At 42.4% G+C, this 24,484-nt stretch overlaps 1 protein-coding gene across 2 annotated transcripts in view; it reads left to right on the top strand.

Moving 5' to 3' along the window:
- Window positions 1–24,484, top strand: part of LOC123990297 (vesicular, overexpressed in cancer, prosurvival protein 1-like) — a 65,445-nt gene that overhangs the window by 17,538 nt on the left and 23,423 nt on the right. For both annotated transcript variants that reach the window (XM_046290890.1, XM_046290889.1), the window contains exon 2: window positions 519–577. In XM_046290890.1, coding sequence (XP_046146846.1) covers window positions 519–577 — 59 coding nt within the window. The remainder of the gene's footprint in view (window positions 1–518; window positions 578–24,484) is intronic.

Here is a 24,484-nt window from a genome sequence, read left to right as displayed (position 1 = left end):
ATGCCTTACGCTTTACAGAGACTGCCTCAGTCAGCATTTTGATAGAGGGCGGTTGGAGGCAGCTGCGTAGTGTTGCCGCAAGGCGTATTGATTAAGAAACAACTCCTGCCCGGGATGTACGAATCCTGGCGTAATGGGATGCAGGCAGATGGCATGCCGCTCTGAAATGGTTTGTTGGTACGCTCTTTATCGCAAGACTGTCTCAAATTCTTATCCAATTCTCTGTAGGTGGAGAAAATCATCTCTTCCACAGTGAAGCCCAGAGCATATGCCGATTCGTCTAGCGCTAACTTGACGGAGAATGGAGGTTATTAAACAACCTGGTTGAAGCCTGAAATAACGAGACTTGGTAAATGTAGGCCTGAAACTGATGTCAGGTCACACAGTCTGCACTGTGGGAGAGCTGGTCTGTCCAATGTCAGGTCATAGTATTCACTGTGGGTGGGGCAGGAGGGACTATTTGTTTTATTTCGTTATGTGAAGAGCATGGACTTACTTTCTTCCTCTCCCTCTTGCAGTGCATAGAGGCCAAAAAGTACTGCTGGTATTTTGAAGGCGGATACCCCATCTACTTTATGTAAGTATCATCTGCCACAGTATGTACTGTACATGGTCCTTCTGTAGCTCAGTTGGTAGAGCATGGCGCTTGTATCGCCAGGGTAGTGGGTTCGATCCCCGGGACCACCCATACGTAGAATGTATGCACACATGACTGTAAGTCGCTTTGGATAAAAGCGTCTGCTAAATGGCATATATTATATTATTATATTATTATTATATTATATTATTACTGTACATGGCCGATTATATCACATTGTGATCGGGAACAAGCTACATACCGCCAAATGGTGGGGTCTTATGAATAACAGTCATTTTGTTCGATTTAACATTTCTATTCAGAGGAACCATAGTGTCTGAGGCAATCCATCTCATCTGAGTCAACACAAATGTCTTTTTTGTCAAGGCTTTCCATACATGTGTGTGAGACTGTGGCCATTTCACCTGTTAATGTCACAGTCCAGCATTCTAAGCAATCTTGCGTTTCCCTTCCCTCTGACCGGGGGCCTTTAATTCAGACCCCATCTCCTCCGGTTAAAGCTGTACTATGCAGAAATCGCTCTGCCATTTTTTCCTGGTTGTTAAAACTCTTAATAGTTCGCCTAGTTTCAGTTTATGTGACAAAACAAGCACAAGTATTGGTTTTGATTTATTAGGATTCCCGTTAGCCGACGCCAATGGAGACCGCTAGTCTTACTGGGGTCCGACACACGAACTGTAACGACCACGACGTTACAGACAAAACATTTTACAATTTAGTGTGTGTGTGTGTGTGTGTGTGTGTGTGTGTGTGTGTGTGTGTGTGTGTGTGTGTGTGTGTGTGTGTGTGTGTGTGTGTGTGTGTGTGTGTGTGTGTGTGTGTGTGTGTGCGTGCATGCGTGTGTGTGTGCACGCGTGTGTACGTGTGCGTGTGTGTGTGCACGCGTGTGCGTGTGTGAAAATCATTGTACCATCTAAACCTCTGAAATATATATTCCATAAGCAAAAAATATTGTATTTTCAGCTGTTAGAAGCTGGTGTACAAAACGAAATAAAAGACCCAAAAAACTAAACTTTTAAAAATGGGAAATATAGAAATTACGGAACATAGAACAGATCTAATGCTCTTAGAATTGCTTTCAATTAGAATGACAGATCTATAACGCAGTGGTGTGTATTCAAGGATGCCAAGGGAAGCCAGCCCCCCCCCTCAAAAAAAACAAAACATGTAATTATGTATCTTTCAGCTGTTTAATAATTTTCCTTCATGTCTCAAGAGGCTGAATGTAGCTCACAGGAGAAAGCATCCGAGCGAACGGAATAGCGCCCCCCTCTTTCTACATGTAGCCCATCTGTCTGGTCTGAACGAGTGATGTTTTCCTGCCTGTAGCATTGAAGGCAAGTGTAGCCAGCAAGAATCTGGACTTTAAAAAAATAATAAATGTGCCATTCAGTGTTGAGCTAAACTGAGCGAGCTCAACTGTAAAATGGTCCTGGAGCAAAAAAAACGGTGTTGGATTTGGCGTCACTTGAATTGTTCCATCTCGTTGTGTTGTCCTCTGGTGGGTAGCTAAAATGGCCCTTTTTTTCTTAAATTAGCCATGATGGAGATAGGGATTTGGACTTTTTAAAAAAAAAAAATCTTCTTAATTCTCCATACTGGCTAATGATTATAACGGAGATTCTGATCCAACCATTAATTCATACATTGTTGGGCCCCTGGTCTGAGAGGATGTTAGTTCTATATGTAGCTAAGTGTAAAAGGCTAATGTTGCCTATGAATACGCTCGCGCGCACACAGAAATCAGAACCATGGACAGACACATGTTTAGCTTATGTTGATTTGAACTACATATGTTTTTGGCCCTCTTTTAGTTGTCACTGTATTAGAATAAGCAGAGGTGATTTAGATGTTAATTAAAATAGTGGAGGCAGCTCCTGTTTTCTTTTACGACTTGGCGGTAAAACTCTCCGTGGTTCTAAATCAATAGCGGTTTAGTCGTCTGAAAATGTCGGAAACATTAACTTGCTTTTCCATGCTGTAATTCATGTAACTTGTCTGTTAATGTACATGCAATATGCTTTGTGGACTTGACTGGACAGAGGTTTGCTATCCGGTTTTGTGATAAAAACAGGTGTGCTTCAATGTATTCTGCCACAGTCGTTTTGTCACGGTCGCAAGGCATATGAATTAACAGGTTAGTGAGCAAACAATGTGATTGTCACAACACATAAATTGTAATGTGGCTTTTGGGGAGGGGGGGGTGGAAACTTGGCTTCCCCAATGATTTTTCCCACACACCTCTACTGTTATAACTGTATATATTTTCTACATGAATTTGATCGCCCCAAAAAAGTTACATGTTGCAGCTTTAAGCTACCCATCCATTCTCCCTCGCTGGTAACTACCGGTGTCGGCCATTGTTCAATAAAATTAGAGTGTGCGCCTCTGAAGAGATATGACATGTAGGTAATGGAATGAGTGTGATCCTCTGAAGAGAGATGACATGGAATGGAATGTGTGATCCTCTGAAGAGAGATGACATGTAGGTAATGGAATGAGTGTGATCCTCTGAAGAGAGATGACATGTAGGTAATGGAATGAGTGTGATCCTCTGAAGAGAGATGTCATGGAATGAGTGTGATCCTCTGAAGAGAGATGACATGTAGGGAATAGAAGAAATTAAAATTTGTCCTCTTCCTCTTGCCTTTAAGCTCCTGACTGTGGACCACATATGCCACCCTCTGTCTATGCCCCTACTGTCTCCCTCTCTGTTTCCAGCTGTACTGTCAAAAATGATAGTAGTATAGTATGTAGCTGCTGTGCTATCAGAGTGAAACTACACAACCCATCATATACAGACCAGAGTACTATGTCTACTGGCAGCACCAGTGTTCAGTCTTTACATGAGGACACAGTGGGTGAATCAGATCATACCTCCAAGTTGTTTCCTGTCCAATGGCGTCTGTGGGTAAAGGGGGAGGGTCTTAAAGTCTTAAAGTCCCAGCCCTGGTTAGAGGGCAGATCATCAGGGGCTCCTGGTTAATGCACAGGCCTCTGACTGTATGCTCCAGAAGGGATTCCCCTCACCCACAGCCAAACGCCAGAGCTTTGTGCTTGGGGGGTTTAAAAAGATTCAGGTTCTCCCTAAGGGGCCAGGCAAGAGTTCACTGAGCAGGAACCAATTATAGATAGCGCAGCGCATTTCTGAGGCCTGGAATAAGTGTTGGATTTGCATTTGCATCCACCCCGCCGTAGCGCTAATCATTCTACCCATCTGGATTTAATGCCTCCAGCCACGCCGAGTGTGATGTTCGGGGACGTACCGCGCCATAGCGAATGATGAAGTGGCGGATAGAATGCGGCTGGGTTATGTACAGTGGTAACGCAATGAAGGGCTTTTTTGAGGCATTTGAGGAAAACGTGGCCATCAGTTGGAGAGGATCAAAGGCAGAAGTGTTGGTCTGACACTGATCCCATTCCCGTTCACTCTCACACCTTCATATACACACACGTGCCTGGTCCATTGCTCAGCCCTACTGCAGCCTAACCTTTTGTTGTGAACGTTCAGAGGATGATATGGCGGCTCCCTGTTGCTCCCTGATATCAACCCTAATGTCCCGATCACTGTCCTTTCTCTCCCACTGTCGGGGAAATTGCTCGTCGCCAAATTTTGTGTGTGTGTGTGTGACTTTTGCAGATACCCAAATCACTGCTTCTTCTCTCAAGCCATCAGTGTTTTTATAGTAGGTGTGTTGCCATGTCTCTCACATGTTTACTGGAGACATTATTACAACATACGGCCACCGTCCGCTGTCAACTGGCACACCAGTGTGATTCTGGTCTCTGATTCAACATTAGTTCTTCTTTCCCCTCCCTTCCTCTTGCTCTTCTGTCTCCTTTTCTCCCCCTCTGTCGCTCTCGCTCGCTCTTCTTCCTTCTCTCCTTCCTGCCTTCCCTCATTCAGATTAAACATTTGTGTTAGGGTAAAAATCCAGGGTTTCACGATTAGAGGACCTTGGCTCGGGCCGCACCAGCTCGTAAATCACTTCATCTCCGTCTCTCGTTTCTCTTATCAATGTACTGAAGAGTCTATTCTGAATAATATCTGTCCAAAGGCAGCAGCGGGAGGCAACAAAGTGAACCTAGTTTTTGTTTACACAGCAGGTGTGCCTCAGAGAGGGGCATGAAGAATACAGGTGAGGCTGAGTTTTTTTTTTCAGAATGCGAGTCTGCTGGAGCGGCTATATGGGTCCAGAATTGGAGTCTGCTGGAGCGGCTATATGGGTCCAGAATGGGAGTCTGTTAGACAGCTAACTCTTTATCCTCAATATAGCAGGGTGTATAAAGTCATAACTCAGCTCACACATATGTAGAGCTGGTTGGGGTATTCATTATTTTCATTTATATAATTATACTTAGGTATTCACAGCCACATCCACTTCATGTGCATCTATGCACAGTGTGTATCTTCAACAGTTCTAGCCTCCCAGAGACAGTGGTCCCAGACCACATAGACAATTCAAAAATGCCTATAAACTGCTACTTCCTATATATGTGTTTATATATATATAAAAAACACCCTGTATTCAATAACACTCATATTATTAGTAGTTCTCCCAGACTAAGATGGGTGGTGGTGGACAGAACCCCTGGATAACATTATAGATGGGGGGGGGGGCTCTGCTTGTACAGAACTGGACAACTCAACTCACATTAACACTGGAGATAGTCCCCTGATAGTCCTCATTCACTCAGTACCTCATATCAAATTTGAATCGGCTTAATATGTCATATCACACAACTTTCACATCCACATTCACTTAGTACTATTCCCACATATACTTGGTAATCTCCCCCATTACCCCATGTGCATCTTCAACGATTCTCATGTCGTTACTTCCTATGCACATTATGGATCTTCACGATACATATAGAATCTTTGAATAACACCTTTGCTATTATCAATGGCTACAGACCACATAGACATTTCTCTTATAAATGCCTACAAACAGCTGTCAGCGGGGCATGGCAACGTTTCTTGTCTCTAATAATGTATTTATTTTATTTAACTAAGACTAGCTGTAGCCCTTTTTCTGTCATATGTATCAACGCCGCGATTCCTCTACAGTCTCTACAGCCGTCATAGTCTCTACAGTGTCTATAGCCCCTGAGCATCACAGTCCCTATAGCAACTATGGTCCCTATAGCGACAGTCCCTACAGCATCCATAGTATCAATAGCGTACATAGCCATAAATGCAATAGACTCTATAACACACACACTTTCACACAGTCACTCAGTAAGTCCACACTCACACAACTTTCACATTCACTACACTCACATTCACTTCGTGCTATTACTTGATTTGGTACTAGTATTTTAATGTTAATAGCATTTTAATGTTTTATTGGGTAATTATTTTTTCAATTTTTATACTTTTTATTTAATTTGACTTACTGAAATTAGTTGCCGTCCCTCAGTTGTTTGCGGATGTCTCCTCCTAGGCAGCTCACAGTAAGGGCCTGGTATGGGCGTGTCCCGTCAATTTAGGTCAGATGGGAAATGATCCTTTATAACCTGGTTACTGACACGTTACATAGGGTTGGTTCCGGCATGTCTGGCACCATTTCCTATCTTATAGAACATATTCTGGGCGTTCTGCCAGATGGTCCTAAGGAGGAGGTCATGTCCCCCCCCCCTTCCATGCCTTTACCAAGCACAGGCAGGAACCAAAGATAATTTTTGACACTAAGACAAGATTAACATTTTCAAGGCTGCCTCTTCACATGATAAAAATGTCCATCACAACTCAGTCTATGGTTTTGCATAAGGAAAAGTGAAGATATTCTTCTGTTATTTATTACAGTGTTTTATTTTGGAAATGCTGATGACTGTAGTATGCTAAAGTCTCGACGAACCATTTCTGTATGGACCACCGCATACAATGTGTAACCATGCATACTTTTGAGTGTAGATGTAGTGTACCAACTCAGTGCCCTTGTGGTCATTGTCTGCACACATGAGAGAGCCCTTTCGGTGCACTCCTCTGCCAGAGATGATCATTACACAGTTGCATCTTATGCTGGGAATAATAAAAGGCCACTTTCAAATGTGCAGTTTTGTCACACAACACAATGCCACAGATGTCTCAAGTTTTGCAATTGGCATGCTGACTGCAGGAAAGTCCAGCAGAGCTGTTGCCATATGATTGAATGTTAATTTCTCTACCATAAGCCGCCTCCAATGTTTCGGCCTCACAACCGCATACCACGTGTAACCATGCCAGCCCCGGACCTCCACATCCGTCTTCTTCACCTGTGGGATTATCTGAGACCAGCCACCCGGACATCTGATGAAACTGTGGGTTTGCACATCCGAAGAATTTCTGCACAAACTGTCTCAGGGAAAACTCAGCTGCCTGCACTTCGATCTCACCAGGGTTTGACCTGACTGCAGTTCAGCGTCGAAAACAGACTTCAGTGGTCAAATGTTTACCTTCGATGGCCACTGGCACGCTTGCACGTGTGCTCTTCGCGGATGAATCCAGGTTTTCAACAGTACCGGACAGATGGCATGCAGCGTTTATGGCGTCGTGTGGGCGAGCAGTTTGCTGATGTCAACGTTGGGAACAGCGTTGACCCGTGGTGGCAGTGGGGTTATGGTTTGAGGCGGGCATACTCTACGGACAACGAACACAATTGCATTTTATCTATAGCAATTTGAATATACAGAGATACCAGGGAAAACAACTGTTCAGGTGGTGGGAGGTTTTGGTCACGCTTGACCTGAACAGTTTGCGAGAGGGGAATCTTTTTGGAAGAGGGTGTGGAAGGGGTCGGCCACTGTCTTTCCAGCAGGCGTCCTTGCCCTGGAGTCGTGCAGGACCCTCTAAGCAGCCCAGACAATCTGTTGCAGTGATGGAGGAGGTGAGGATGGACTCTGATGGTTGTTTTAGAACTTAATCAGTACACACAGCATTCAAAAGGAGGACTGAGGATCAAAACACCATGCAATCACCAAACATTGCACGTACATTCACCAAACATTGCACTGCGGGAAAACAGATTTAACTAAATATTATAGTGATTATATAGTTATTATTATTATAGTTTGATTGGGAGCTACCATAGTCTACATTTTCTTGTTTATCATTTTACATGGGAAGTTTTATTAAATAGATTCAGTAATAGAGGAGTCAAATCACGCACAGAGTCTCATCTGATCAGATGTTATCAGCAAGCCAGAGCCATCTGTGGAAAGAGCACAAGAGTAAAAATAGAAGTGCCAACAGAATAAATGTATCATTCAACATCCGATTCCACCTAAAACAATGACATGAGCCCTGTCCCAATTCATCTCTGCTCAACTCCTCACTTCCTCTCGCATACTTCTTAAAACCCATTTGGAGGTCTTCGGCGAGGAACCTTGGGTTGTCTCCTCCCAATGGGGTTTTAGGAGGCACGATGGTCAGTCCTTGCATCTATAGCTCTGTCTATGTATTTGACATTTTCTCCAGTCCCGTCCCTCAGATTTTTACGAAACGAGCTAGGAGAACGCTTTTGTTTCAACTGCTGATTGGCGCTTTAAGAGAAACCTAAATGAGCATACATGTATGTTTTAATCCCTTTACAATGAAGATCTGTGAAGTTATTTGGATTCTTACAAATTATCTGTGAAAAACAGGTCCTGAGAAAGGGATGTTTTTTTGCTGAGTTTATATCTGTGAGAATATCCAAAAGTGCTTTTATATAATTCTAAATTAAAAAATAATCGCTTTGTTTAAAAAATATAAATATTTTGGAGATTATTTTGTTTTCAAATAATGTAAAATTTGCCATTCTTGAACATGGGGTGAGACATTGTTACTCATTTGTAAATAAAGCCTGTTTGTTATTTATTTATGTTTTTAGAGGGAGAGAAACCAAAAAACCTACAGTCATCTCATGGGTCTCCCAGTCGAGGCCGGCACTGTTATTGAACCAGCATCTGTAGCAACACAGCTTGACACTGTTTTAGACCGTTGCGCCACCCATGCTCTGTACAGCTTGACCGGTTGGGAGTGGGCTACAGTAGAGCTTGACCGGTTGGGAGTGGGCTACAGTAGAGCTTGACCGGTTGGGAGTGGGCTACAGTAGAGCTTGACCGGTTGGGAGTGGGCTACAGTAGAGCTTGACCGGTTGGGAGTGGGCTACAGTAGAGCTTGACCGGTTGGGAGTGGGCTACAGTAGAGCTTGACCGGTTGGGAGTGGGCTACAGTAGAGCTTGACCGGTTGGGAGTGGGCTACAGTACTACAGTGAGAGAAAAATAATCCTAATAAAATAATAAAAGCCTTGGTGTAACAACAGTTTTAGTAAGTATTACTGAAGTCGTGCACAATTATCAGTTTCTATGTCGCCCGTTCATTGTCAGTTAGAGACACAGTAGGACCCAAAAGCATAATCAGTGCTCTAACTCCCCATTGCGCTGGTCTGGAGCATTGAAGTGGTGATGCAGGGTACCGTACTAAAACACAAAGTTTCTCTAAGTCCCGCAGCATAATCACACAACTTTTAGTGGAGCGACCACTGTATGTCCACTTCATCCCTATTGTTTAGCAATGACTATCACATTCAGTATAGAACCATCTTTCTAACCAATAATAGAAACAGCTTTGGATAAACTACATAGATAAACAATAGTTAGCTAGCATTAGCTTCCTAGCTCACCTAGCTTGCCTCATCAATATCCTGCTTTAATAACAGAAGACCAAATAACTACGTACTTCATGAAATCATAGTTGATTAGCTAGCTAGTTGGTTAGCTAGTTTCTCTACTGAAACTATCGAACATACCTCTTTTCTTTCAGCCATCGTTCACCTTTCACAGTCCCTTTTTCATTTCCACGGTCAAAAATCCAGTTAGAGAGCATTCAAGTCGTGATTGGTCCAAAAACCTGACCTATTGCGTTTCAGTAGACCGCTTCAGGCTATGTTCATTGGCTAGAATTTCCCCGTTATGCAATTATAGTAAGCAGTTGTGAGAGCAAAATGGCTTTTGGTGTGGGGGGGGACAAAAGACACCCGGAAGTGGCATACTTGTGAGTGCAGTGATTTGAGACTTGACATGTCGTAAGGATTTCTTCAGGCGAACAAAAATGTCTGCCCTCAAATTTATTTACTGCTGAAATGCAGTTCTGCTCGCTCAGTCACAAGTTTAATTTGCGCTCGGACACATTTCTTCTCTGTCTAAACGAGTGTTAGCTCACGGACTGATGTTTCATCATGCTCGCTCACACCATCTAGTGCTCGTTCGACTTTACCCACATGCTTCAAGAGGGCCACCATTGTTCCTGTTCCCAAGAGAGCTATGGTAACTGAGCTAAACAACTATCGCCCCGTAGCACTCACTTCTGTCATCATGAAGTGCTTTGAGAGACTAGTCAAGCACCATATCACCTCCACCTTACCTGACACACTAGATCCACTCCAATTTGTTAACCTCTCCAATAGGTCCATAGACGACGCAATCACAATCACACTGTACACTGCCCGAACCCATCTGGACAAGAGGAATACCTATGTAAGAATGCTGATCATCGACTACAGCTCAGCATTTAACACCATAGTACCCTCCAAACTCGTCATAAAGCTCGAGACCCTGGGTCTCGACCCCACCCTGTGCAACTGGGTGCTGGACTTCCTGACGGGCCGCCCCCAGGTGGTGAGGGTAGGCAACAACATCTCCACCCCGCCGATCCTTAACACTGGGGCCCCACAAGGGTGCGTTCTCAGCCCTCTCCTGTACTCCCTGTTGACCCATGACTGCGTGGCCATGCACGCCTCCAACTCAATCATCAAGTTTGCAGACAACACTACAGTGGTAGGCATGATTACCAACAACGACAAGACTGCCTACAGGGAGGTGGTGAGGGCCCTCATCTCCTTTGTTTTGTTGACATTGAGTGTGAGGAAAATAACCTCACACTCAATGTCAACAAAACAAAGGAGATGATCGTGGACTTCAGGAAACAGCAGAGGGAGCAGCCCACTATCCACATCAACGGGACAGTAGTGGAAAGTTTTAAGTTCCTCGGCGTACACATCACGGACAAACTGAAATGGTCCACCCACACAGACGGCGTGGTGAAGAAGGCGCAGCAACGGCTCTTCAACCTCAGGAGGCTGAAGAAATTCGGCTTGTCACCAAAAACACTCACAAACTTTTACAGATGCACAATCGAGAGCATCCTGTTTGGCTGTATCACCGCCTGGTACGGCAACTGCTCCACCCACAACCGTAAGGCTCTCCAGAGGGTAGTGAGGTCTGCCCAACGCATCACCGGGGGCAAACTACCTGCCCTCCATGACACCTACACCACCCGATGTCACAGGAAGGCCATAAAGCTAATCAAGGACGACAACCACCCGAGCCACTGCCTGTTCACCCCGCTGTCATCCAGAAGACCAGGTCATTACAGGTGCATCAAAGCTGGGACCGAGAGACTGAAAAACAGCTTCTATCTCAAGGACATCAGACTGTTAAACAGCCATCACTAACATTGAGTGGCTGCTGCCAACATACTGACTCATCTCTAGCCACTTTAATAATGAAAAATGTATGGAATTAAATGTATCACTAGCCACTTTAAACAATGCCACTTTATATAATTTTTTACATACCCTACATTAGTCATCTCATCTCTGTATATACTGTACTCTACTATCTACTGCATCTTGCCTATGCCGTTCGGCCATCCCTCATTCATTTATTTTTATGTACATATTCTTATTCAATTCTTTACACTTGTGTGTGTATAAGGTAGTTGTTGTGACATTGTTACGTTAGATTACTTGTTAGATATTACTGCATGGTCGGAACTTGAAGCACAAGGATTTCACTACACTCTCATTAACATCTGCTAACCGTGTGTATGTGACCAATAACATCTGCTAACCATGTGTATGTGACCAATAACATCTGCTAACCATGTGTATGTGACCAATAACATCTGCTAACCATGTGTATGTGACCAATAACATCTGCTAACCATGTGTATGTGACCAATAACATCTGCTAACCATGTGACCAATAACATCTGCTAACCATGTGACCAATAACATCTGCTAACCATGTGACCAATAACATCTGCTAACCATGTGACCAATAACATCTGCTAACCATGTGACCAATAACATCTGCTAACCATGTGACCAATAACATCTGCTAACCATGTGACCAATAACATCTGCTAACCATGTGACCAATAACATCTGCTAACCATGTGACCAATAACATCTGCTAACCATGTGACCAATAACATCTGCTAACCATGTGTATGTGAACAATAACATCTGCTAACCATGTGACCAATAACATCTGCTAACCATGTGACCAATAACATCTGCTAACCATGTGTATGTGACCAATAACATCTGCTAACCATGTGTATGTGACCAATAACATCTGCTAACCATGTGTATGTGACCAATAACATCTGCTAACCATGTGACCAATAACATCTGCTAACCATGTGACCAATAACATCTGCTAACCATGTGACCAATAACATCTGCTAACCATGTGACCAATAACATCTGCTAACCATGTGACCAATAACATCTGCTAACCATGTGACCAATAACATCTGCTAACCATGTGACCAATAACATCTGCTAACCATGTGACCAATAACATCTGCTAACCATGTGTATGTGAACAATAACATCTGCTAACCGTGTGTATGTGACCAATAACATCTGCTAACCATGTGACCAATAACATCTGCTAACCATGTGACCAATAACATCTGCTAACCGTGTGTATGTGACCAATAAAACCTCTTTCTTTCACTTACTTACTGTTTCGTTCCGTTGTTTCGTTCTCAACCAGGATTTCTATGGAACGCCGTTTGGGTCGTTGCGTGTCAAAGAAAGATACGTCAAATACCACTATTGGACATGTCAGATAAGCTTGTTGACCAATCAGAACCTGAATATGATTGCATGTCACATAATGGACATGTCAGATAAGCTTGTTGACCAATCAGAACCTGAATATGACTGCATGTCACATATTGGACATGTCAGATAAGCTTGTTGACCAATCAGAACCTGAATATGACTGCATGTTACATATTGGACATGTCAGATAAGCTTGTTGACCAATCAGAACCTGAATATGACTGCATGTCACATAATTTAACTCATTCATACATTTTTACACGTTGATTAAACTGTCACTAGTATTTTATATGTCACAACGATTCGTCAATACATATGCTATGTTACCGGTAAAGTTGTCTCGAGCACCTACAGTGCTGGACATTAAAAACATGTTTTTTTTTAAACCTAGGAAGCTCATGGATGCAAACAATGTTCTTCCCCATAAACATAGCAAAACGATATAACTATATAGCTAGGTGTCATCATCTAAAATAACACAAATTTATAAGACCGTTCTTATTTGATTAATGGTGGTCGGACCCATCTATGTGAAGCTAGCCACAATAGTGGACTTTGCAGTTAGCCTTCAAAATAAAAGTATGGCATAATTCTATTTGTATTCATTTGCATCAGTCAATGACACTTTTATTTTGAAGGCAAACAGCAAATTACACTATTATTCCTAATCCTTATTGTGGCAACACACAACCCGGTCCGGTCGAGAGTCACAAAACAGATAAAGCTAGCTGGCTGCCTATAACTTTAGCTTTGGGCAACAGGGTTAAGTAGCTGGCTAGCTATTTGTTTTCGTGAACTAAAGCTCCATTTCAATAGGCTAACAACAAGTGGCAACCTAGCTAATACTTAATCACAAGGATTACTAAATCATTGCTAAGAACTATGAAAATGACTGCAGTTTCTTCTGGTCATTGTTTTCAGGCTGGTTGTATTGGTGCTAGCTCGGTACCAAGCTAATGCTAGCTAGCTCAGAAGTTGCGGTCGAACAAATAATGCTTCATTACCAACGCGGTATTGTAAACACATCGTAAATCTTTGGCAAGAATTAGAAATTGGTGTCTCGCATTGATCAACAACCAACTTGACAGAGCTTGAAGAGTTAAAAAAATGTACATAATATTGTACAATCCTGGTGTGCAAAGCTCTTAGACTTGCCCAGAAAAACTCACAGCTCTAATCGTTGCCAAATGTGAATACATACAGTTAAAGTCGGAAGTTTGCATACACCTTAGCCAAATAGATTAAACTCAGTTTTTCACAATTCCTGACATTTAATCATAGTACGAATTCCCTGTCTTAGGTCAGTTAGGATCACCACTTTACTTTAAGAATGTGAAATGGCAGAATAATAGTAGAATGATTTATTTCAGCCTTTATTTCTTTCATTACATTCCCAGTGGCTCAGAAGTTTACATATACTCAATTAGTATTTTGTAGCATTGTTTATCTTGGGTCAAATGCTTCAGGTAGCCTTCCACAAGCTTTCCACAATAAGTTAGGTGAATTTTGACCCATTCCTCCTGACAGAGCTGGTGTAACTGAATCAGGTTTGTAGGCCTCCTTGCTCGCCTTTTCAGTACACGTCTTTTCAGTTCTGCCCACAAGTTTTCTATAGGATTGAGGTCAGGGCTTTGTGATGGCCACTCCAATACCTTGACTTTGTTGTCCTTAAGCCATTTTGCCACAACTTTGGATGTATGCTTGGGGTCATTGTCCATTTGGAAGACCCATTTGTGACCAAGCTTTAACTTCCTGACTGATGTCTGGAGATGTTGCTTCAATATATCCACATAATTGTCCTGCCTCATGAAGCCATCTATTTTGTGAAGTGCACCAGTCCTTCCTGCAGCAAAGCACCCCCACAACATGATGCTGCCACCCCCGTGCTTCACGGTTGGGATGGTGTTCTTCGGCTTGCAAGCATCCCCCCCTTTTCCTCCAAACATAACGATGCTCGTTATGGCCAAACAGTTCTATTTTTGTTTCATCAGACCAGAAGACATTTCTCCAAAAAGTACACATTTTGTCCCCATGTGCAGTTGCAAACCGTGGTCTGGCTTTTTTTTGTTGGTTTTGGAGCAGTGGCTTCTTCCTTGCTGAGTGGTCTTTCAGGTAAAGATTATAGGACTCATTTTACTGTGAATATAGATACTTTTGTAGCTGTTTCCTCCAGCATCTTCACAAGGTCCTTTGCTGTTGTTCTAGGATTGATTTGCACTTTTCGCACCAAAGTATGTTCATCTCTGGGAGACAGAACACGTCTCCTTCCTGAGTGGTATGACGGCTGCGTGGTCCCATGGTGTTTATACTTGTGTACTGTTGTGGAGGTGGAGTCTACAATTGTTTTCTGAAGTCTTGGCTGATTTCTTTTGATTTTCCCATGATGTCAAGAAAATAGGCACTGAGTGTGAAGGTTGGCCTTGAAATACAGCCACAGGTACACCTCCTCCAATAGGCTAATTGACATCATTTGAGTCTATCAGAAGCTTCTAAAGCCATGACATAATTTTCTGAAATTTTCCAAGCTGTTTAAAGGCATAGTGTATGTAAACTTCTGAACCACTGAAATAACTTGCCAAAACTATGGTTTGTTAACAAGAAATTTGTGGAGTGGTTGAAAAAGGAGTTTTAATAACTCCAGACTAAGTGAGTGTAAACTTCCGACTTCAAATGTATTTTAAATGAGATTTCAAGCTGTATCACAACACCAAAATGTGGAATAAGTGGGTAATGAATACTTTCTGAATGCACTGTCGGCCTATCTGTGAATATGTCAAGTGAGCATGGGCAGCTAATGGCCATCAATGCATAGACAATTTAGTGGAAGATGCTGTGCTCGGGCCTGCAGTATACTCGGATGAAGTACCAGTATTTTAACAAGCTCTAAAATGTTACCCACAGGAGTTTTGCACAAATCAATTTAGGACAAGAAGGATATCATACATTATTCATGCGTTCCCTCCATCTCCGCAAATTAGTTTATTTTTGATCCTGTGTAACTGAGGCTTAACAAACAAACCCAGTTTCCCCACAGAGGGAGCGAGGTGACATCTCCGTAAACATGTCATGGGCCTGCGTCGCATCAATTACAAGGCCACTCGTCTGTCATGATAGAGACAAGACCATACAGTGTCTCACTCAAATCCAAGGACACAATTTTAACATGTTAAATCTCCACTGGACTACATCATTCCTATAACCTATTCTTATAGATTTGATTCTTAAACAAATACACTGTAAGCAAACATTTAAATTCTTAATTCTTAAAATGTCTGTACTTTGATACTGTATTGAAACTGATTTTCGTATAAGTGCACTGTTCACTATCCAGAGCCTATCCTGTAAATGGAACGGAGTACGCAGCATCTTTGGGGAAAAAAGGTTTGATGGGGACAAGGCCAGTTTGAAGAATTCCTCCAGAGGTTTCCCAAACAAAAAGCCTTTGACATCTCGACACTTTGCTCAAAGTACCAAGCTGTTGTTACAGATCAAGACTCGCCATGCCCTGGGCCTTTTTAAAAAGGCTTCCAGTCAAAACAGAAATCACTCTTGCTGAGTAAGAACATTGGCCTGTTCTATTCAGACTTTTCAGGCTTTGTTTGAAACCCCCAAAGGGTGTTCATTGCCTTAGGTTGGTCAGAAATGTGTGTATGGTGCTTGTTGAGTATAAAAAATAGGGTTGACAGTATAGTATGTGCCACAGCTCTTTTCAGAGAAGGCTGGAAACGTTGTTTGACTGTTCAAATCAAACAGGTCCTCAAACGTATTTAAATTTCAACCACCCAACACACTTGACACATCCTACTAAAATAACCATGGCAGAACTTCATTTTGCCTGAGGAGCTCCTTCGAATATCAATTTTGACAGTTAGGGAGGGTACATTGACGAAAGCGTGAAGGGTTCAGTGCTGCTCTGGTAGATGCTATTGGCGCTATCTCTGAGTGGACAGCAGAGGAAGCTAACTGCTTATGGACTCACCCAGCCTAAGCTTGCCACACTGCAGGTTGATTGAGTCTTACTCAGTGGATGGTTACTTGAGTGGATGGTGTGCCTGTTTAAAAAGCTGAGATCCGTGATTTGAGGAATTTAGCAACCAGCCAACAGCAGAGTATTTACTATCGTATGTGCAGTGATGTCCATGTGAAAAATTGCATTTGTTGTTTGAAGTAAAAATCTTTGTTGTAATATAGCAAACGGAAGTGGCAGTTTCACTATGTGAATTGCAGCCTGTAAAGAGACATTACACTTCAAAAATAAGCTGTGTCTCAGGCCATCGGTTGTGTAGATCCAGCTGAATGGCTCAACCCCAAATTAAATAAAAAGATGAGCACTGCAAATTTGGAAATAACATGGTGCTCAGAATTGCGGTATAGGCCTTTAACTGGAGCTGTATACTGATGCCTGGGACGTGGATTCATTTTGACATTTAAACTAGTCTTGCTGTGGTCTTGTTGAAAGCTTCCATCTCTGTGCAAAATCATTCCATTTGGCTCCGGTAATGTCCTTGTCAGTGGCTCTCATTGACTATGTTAGTGTCCTTGTCAGTGGCTCTCATTGACTATGTTAGTGTCCTTGTCAGTGGCTCTCATTGACTATGTTAGTGTCCTTGTCAGTGGCTCTCATTGACTATGTTAGTGTCCTTGTCAGTGGTTCTCATTGACTATGTTAGTGTCCTTGTCAGTGGCTCTCATTGACTATGTTAGTGTCCTTGTCAGTGGCTCTCATTGACTATGTTAGTGTCCTTGTCAGTGGCTCTCATTGACTATGTTAGTGTCCTTGTCAGTGGCTCTCATTGACTATGTTAGTGTCCTTGTCAGTGGCTCTCATTGACTATGTTAGTGTCCTTGTCAGTGGCTCTCATTGACTATGTTAGTGTCCTTGTCAGTGGCTCTCATTGACTATGTTAGTGTCCTTGTCAGTGGCTCTCATTGACTATGTTAGTGTCCTTGTCAGTGGCTCTCATTGACTATGTTAGTGTCCTTGTCAGTGGCTCTCATTGACTATGTTAGTGTCCTTGTCAGTGGCTCTCATTGACTATGTTAGTGTCCTTGTCAGTGGTTCTCATTGACTATGTTAGTGTCCTTGTCAGTGGCTCTCATTGACTATGTTAGTGTCCTTGTCAGTGGCTCTCATTGACTATGTTAGTGTCCTTGTCAGTGGCTCTCATTGACTATGTTAGTGTCCTTGTCAGTGGCTCTCATTGACTATGTTAGTGTCCTTGTCAGTGACTCTCATTGACTATGTTAGTGTCCTTGTCAGTGGCTCTCATTGACTATGTTAGTGTCCTTGTCAGTGGCTCTCATTGACTATGTTAGTGTCCTTGTCAGTGGCTCTCATTGACTATGTTAGTGTCCTTGTCAGTGGCTCTCATTGACTATGTTAGTGTCCTTGTCAGTGGCTCTCATTGACTATGTTAGTGTCCTTGTCAGTGGCTCTCATTGACTATGTTAGTGTCCTTGTCAGTGGATTTTTTTTTTAAAGTCGCTTGAAACGAATGAGCTCTGCTTTGTGTTTTTGCGCAGGCTGTACACACCAATAGTCTCTCTCATTCACAATTTTGACAAGCACTCGAATTTCGCAGCGCAATCCCCTTTGTGGCCGTAATGCACCCTAAACACAATCCATGCTTTTTGCGGCTCGGAGTGCTGCACTCACGTGGCTCTCCGTCACGTGATCTAGTCTTTCTCACTGGCTACAAGGGAAGACGGACACGTCGGGACGCAACTGCGCGCATCCTTATCCAATTCCGAGGTGCATATTGAAGATATTTGAAGAATTGTCCACATTTACTTTTCGTCAGCCAACAAAATGAGTTTTCAAACCGAACAAAAGCACTAGCCTATGTCCATAGTACAAAAGTTGACCTGTTCTGTGCGATAAATAAATATTACAAACGTAGTCTGGGACAGTTGTGGGGTACAGTAAATCCCAAATTAATACAACCACTAGCATCCAAAAACTTTTTTAAGCAATGTGGCTGACGCAACAGATCAGATTGTTTAGCTTAAAATGTTGATAAACTATTAGTCTATTTCTTTACATTATCAGAGCAGCAAAGAGCACATGGTAGTAGGCTATAAGCACCAATATTCCATTAGCTGGAAAACAACCATTATCAAAAGTGACCACAAATGTGATTTTGAATGTAATGCTTAGGAAGATGCATTTTTTCATGGTGAAAATTATCTTCCCCAAACTTGAAACTCACACGCTGCTTTTGTATGTAGTTAGGCTCTACACCCCTTTTGTATGTAGTTAGGCTCTACACCCCTTTTGTATGTAGTTAGGATCTGCACCCCTTTTGTATGTAGTTAGGATCTACACCCCTTTTGTATGTAGTTAGGATCTACACCCCTTTTGTATGTCTGCACCCCTTTTGTTAGTTAGATCTGCACCCCTTTTGTATGTAGTTACCCCTTTTGTATGTAGTTAGGATCTGCACCCCTTTTGTATGTAGTTAGGATCTGCACCCCTTTTGTATGTAGTTAGGATCTGCACCCCTTTTGTATGTAGTTAGGATCTGCACCCCTTTTGTATGTAGTTAGGATCTGCACCCCTTTTGTATGTAGTTAGGATCTGCACCCCTTTTGTATGTAGTTAGGATCTGCACCCCTTTTGTATGTAGTTAGGATCTGCACCCCTTTTGTATGTAGTTAGGATCTACACCCCTTTTGTATGTAGTTAGGATCTGCACCCCTTTTGTATGTAGTTAGGATCTGCACCCCCCTTTTGTATGTAGTTAGGATCTGCACCCCTTTTGTATGTAGTTAGGATCTGCACCCCTTTTGTATGTAGTTAGGATCTGCACCCTGCACCCCTTTTGTATGTAGTTAGGATCTGCACCCCTTTTGTATGTAGTTAGGATCTGCACCCCTTTTGTATGTAGTTAGGATCTGCACCCCTTTTGTATGTAGTTAGGATCTGCACCCCTTTTGTATGTAGTTAGGATCTGCACCCCTTTTGTATGTAGTTAGGATCTGCACCCCTTTTGTATGTAGTTAGGATCTGCACCCTGCTTTTGTATGTAGTTAGGATCTACACCCTACACCCCTTTGTATGTAGTTAGGATCTACACCCCTTTTGTATGTAGTTAGGATCTGCACCCCTTTTGTATGTAGTTAGGATCTGCACCCCTTTTGTATGTAGTTAGGATCTGCACCCCTTTTGTATGTAGTTAGGATCTACACCCCTTTTGTATGTAGTTAGGATCTACACCCTTTTGTATGTAGTTAGGATCTGCACCCCTTTTGTATGTAGTTAGGATCTGCACCCCTTTTGTATGTAGTTAGGATCTGCACCCCTTTTGTATGTAGTTAGGATCTACACCCCTTTTGTATGTAGTTAGGATCTGCACCCCTTTTGTATGTAGTTAGGATCTGCACCCCTTTTGTATGTAGTTAGGATCTGCACCCCTTTTGTATGTAGTTAGGATCTGCACCCCTTTTGTATGTAGTTAGGATCTTTTTGTATGTAGTTAGGATCTGCACCCCTTTTGTATGTAGTTAGGATCTGCACCCCTTTTGTATGTAGTTAGGTTAGGATCTGCACCCCTTTTGTATGTAGTTAGGATCTGCACCCCTTTTGTATGTAGTTAGGATCTGCACACCCCTTTTGTATGTAGTTAGGATCTGCACCCCTTTTGTATGTAGTTAGGATCTGCACCCCTTTTGTATGTAGTTAGGATCTGCACCCCTTTTGTATGTAGTTAGGATCTGCACCCCTTTTGTATGTAGTTAGGATCTGCACCCCTTTTGTATGTAGTTAGGATCTGCACCCCTTTTGTATGTAGTTAGGATCTGCACCCCTTTTGTATGTAGTTAGGATCTGCACCCCTTTTGTATGTAGTTAGGATCTGCACCCCTTTTGTATGTAGTTAGGATCTGCACCCCTTTTGTATGTAGTTAGGATCTGCACCCCTTTTGTATGTAGTTAGGATCTGCACCCCTTTTGTATGTAGTTAGGATCTTTTTGTATGTAGTTAGGATCTGCACCCCTTTTGTATGTAGTTAGGATCTGCACCCCTTTTTTTGTATGTAGTTAGGATCTGCACCCCTTTTGTATGTAGTTAGGATCTGCACCCCTTTTTGTATGTAGTTAGGATCTGCACCCCTTTTGTATGTAGTTAGGATCTGCACCCCTTTTGTATGTAGTTAGGATCTGCACCCTTTTGTATGTAGTTAGGATCTGCACCCCTTTTGTATGTAGTTAGGATCTGCACCCCTTTTGTATGTAGTTAGGATCTGCACCCCTTTTGTATGTAGTTAGGATCTGCACCCCTTTTGTATGTAGTTAGGATCTGCACCCCTTTTGTATGTAGTTAGGATCTGCACCCCTTTTGTATGTAGTTAGGCTCTGCACACCCCTTTTGTATGTAGTTAGGCTCTATTTTGTATGTAGTTAGGATCTACACCCCTTTTTTGTATGTAGTTAGGATCTGCACCCCTTTTGTATGTAGTTAGGCTCTGCACCCCTTTTGTATGTAGTTAGGATCTACACCCCTTTTGTATGTAGTTAGGATCTGCACCCCTTTTGTATGTAGTTAGGATCTAGTATGTAGTTAGGATCTGCACCCCTTTTGTATGTAGTTAGGATCTGCACCCCTTTTGTATGTAGTTAGGATCTGCAGTTAGGATCTGCACCCCTTTTGTATGTAGTTAGGATCTGCACCCCTTTTGTATGTAGTTAGGATCTGCACCCCTTTTGTATGTAGTTTAGGATCTGCACACCCCTTTTGTATGTAGTTAGGATCTACACCCCTTTTGTATGTAGTTAGGATCTGCACCCCTTTTGTATGTAGTTAGGATCTGCACCCCTCTGCACCCCTTTTGTATGTAGTTAGGCTCTACACCCCTTTTGTATGTAGTTAGGATCTGCACCCCTTTTGTATGTAGTTAGGCTCTACACCCCTTTTGTATGTAGTTAGGATCTGCACCCCTTTTGTATGTAGTTAGGCTCTACACCCCTTTTGTATGTAGTTAGGCTCTTTTGTATGTAGTTAGGCTCTACACCCCTTTTGTATGTAGTTAGGATCTGCACCCCTTTTGTATGTAGTTAGGATCTGCACCCCTTTTGTATGTAGTTAGGCTCTGCACCCCTTTTGTATGTAGTTAGGATCTGCACCCCTTTTGTATGTAGTTAGGATCTGCACCCCTTTTGTATGTAGTTAGGATCTGCACCCCTTTTGTATGTAGTTAGGATCTGCACCCTTTTTGTATGTAGTTAGGATCTGCACCCCTTTTTGTATGTAGTTAGGATCTGCACCCCTTTTGTATGTAGTTAGGATCTGCACCCCTTTTGTATGTAGTTAGGATCTGCACCCCTTTTGTATGTAGTTAGGATCTGCACCCCTTTTTTGTATGTAGTTAGGATCTGCACCCCTTTTGTATGTTAGTTAGGATCTGTTAGGCTCTACACCCCTTTTGTATGTAGTTAGGCTCTACACCCCTTTTGTATGTAGTTAGGATCTGCACCCCTTTTGTATGTAGTTAGGATCTACACCCCTTTTGTATGTAGTTAGGATCTGCACCCCTTTTGTATGTAGTTAGGATCTGCACCCCTTTTGTATGTAGTTAGGATCTGCACCCCTTTTGTATGTAGTTAGGATCTACACCCCTTTTGTATGTAGTTAGGATCTACACCCCTTTTGTATGTAGTTAGGATCTACACCCCTTTTGTATGTAGTTAGGATCTACACCCCTTTTGTATGTAGTTAGGATCTACACCCCTTTTGTATGTAGTTAGGATCTGCACCCCTTTTGTATGTAGTTAGGATCTACACCCCTTTTGTATGTAGTTAGGATCTACACCCCTTTTGTATGTAGTTAGGATCTACACCCCTTTTGTATGTAGTTAGGATCTGCACCCCTTTTTGTATGTAGTTAGGATCTGCACCCCTTTTGTATGTAGTTAGGCTGCTTTTGTATGTAGTTAGGATCTGCCCCCTTTTGTATGTAGTTAGGATCTGCACCCCTTTTGTATGTAGTTAGGATCTACACCCCTTTTGTATGTAGTTAGGATCTGCACCCCTTTTGTATGTAGTTAGGATCTGCACCCCTTTTTTGTATGTAGTTAGGATCTGCACCCCTTTTGTATGTAGTTAGGATCTACACCCCTTTTGTATGTAGTTAGGATCTACACCCCTTTTGTATGTAGTTAGGATCTACACCCCTTTTGTATGTAGTTAGGATCTACACCCCTTTTGTATGTAGTTAGGATCTACACCCCTTTTGTATGTAGTTAGGCTCTACACCCCTTTTGTATGTAGTTAGGATCTGCACCCCTTTTGTATGTAGTTAGGATCTACACCCCTTTTGTATGTAGTTAGGATCTACACCCCTTTTGTATGTAGTTAGGATCTACACCCCTTTTGTATGTAGTTAGGATCTTTTGCACCCCTTTTGTATGTAGTTAGGATCTGCACCCCTTTTGTATGTAGTTAGGCTCTACACCCCTTTTGTATGTAGTTAGGATCTTTTGTATGTAGTTAGGCACCCCTTTTGTATGTAGTTAGGATCTGCACCCCTTTTGTATGTAGTTAGGATCTGCACCCCTTTTGTATGTAGTTAGGATCTACACCCCACCCCTTTTGTATGTAGTTAGGCTCTACACCCCTTTTGTATGTAGTTAGGCTCTACACCCCTTTTGTATGTAGTTAGGCTCTACACCCCTTTTGTATGTAGTTAGGATCTACACCCCTTTTGTATGTAGTTAGGATCTACACCCCTTTTGTATGTAGTTAGGATCTACACCCCTTTTGTATGTAGTTAGGATCTACACCCCTTTTGTATGTAGTTAGGATCTTTTGTATGTAGTTAGGATCTACCCCTTTTGTATGTAGTTAGGATCTTTTTGTATGTAGTTAGGATCTACACCCCTTTTGTATGTAGTTAGGATCTACACCCCTTTTGTATGTAGTTAGGATCTACACCCCTTTTGTATGTAGTTAGGATCTACACCCCTTTTGTATGTAGTTAGGATCTACACCCCTTTTGTATGTAGTTAGGATCTACACCCCTTTTGTAGTTAGGCTCTACACCCCTTTTGTATGTAGTTAGGCTCTACACCCCTTTTGTATGTAGTTAGGCTCTACACCCCTTTTGTATGTAGTTAGGATTTTGTATGTAGTTAGGCTCTACACCCCTTTTGTATGTAGTTAGGCTACACCCCTTTTGTATGTAGTTAGGATCTACACCCCTTTTGTATGTATCTACACCCCTTTTGTATGTAGTTAGGCTAGTATGTAGTTAGGCTCTACACCCCTTTTGTATGTAGTTAGGCTCTGCACCCCTTTTGTATGTAGTTAGGATCTACACCCCTTTTGTATGTAGTTAGGATCTACACCCCTTTTGTATGTAGTTAGGATCTACACCCCTTTTGTATGTAGTTAGGATCTACACCCCTTTTGTATGTAGTTAGGATCTACACCCCTTTTGTATGTAGTTAGGCTCTACACCCCTTTTGTATGTAGTTAGGATCTACACCCCTTTTGTATGTAGTTAGGCTCTACACCCCTTTTGTATGTAGTTGTAGTTAGGCTCTACACCCCTTTTGTATGTAGTTAGGATCTACACCCCTTTTGTATGTAGTTAGGATCTACACCCCTTTTGTATGTAGTTAGGATCTACACCCCTTTTGTATGTAGTTAGGATCTACACCCCTTTTGTATGTAGTTAGGCTCTATTTTGTATGTAGTTAGGCTCTACACCCCTTTTGTATGTAGTTAGGATCTCACACCCCTTTTGTATGTAGTTAGGTATGTAGTTAGGCTCTACACCCCTTTTGTATTTTGTATGTTAGGATCTACACCCCTTTTGTATGTAGTTAGGCTCTACACCCCTTTTGTATGTAGTTAGGCTCTACACCCCTTTTGTATGTAGTTAGGTAGTTAGGCTCTACACCCCTTTTGTATGTAGTTAGGCTCTACACCCCTTTTGTATGTAGTTAGGATCTGCACCCCTTTTGTATGTAGTTAGGCTCTACACCCCTTTTGTATGTAGTTAGGA

This window comes from Oncorhynchus gorbuscha, linkage group LG12 (genome assembly GCF_021184085.1).
Source record: "Oncorhynchus gorbuscha isolate QuinsamMale2020 ecotype Even-year linkage group LG12, OgorEven_v1.0, whole genome shotgun sequence".
Classification (NCBI taxonomy): Eukaryota; Metazoa; Chordata; class Actinopteri; order Salmoniformes; family Salmonidae; genus Oncorhynchus; species Oncorhynchus gorbuscha.
This window is presented reverse-complemented; position numbering and strand designations above follow the sequence as displayed.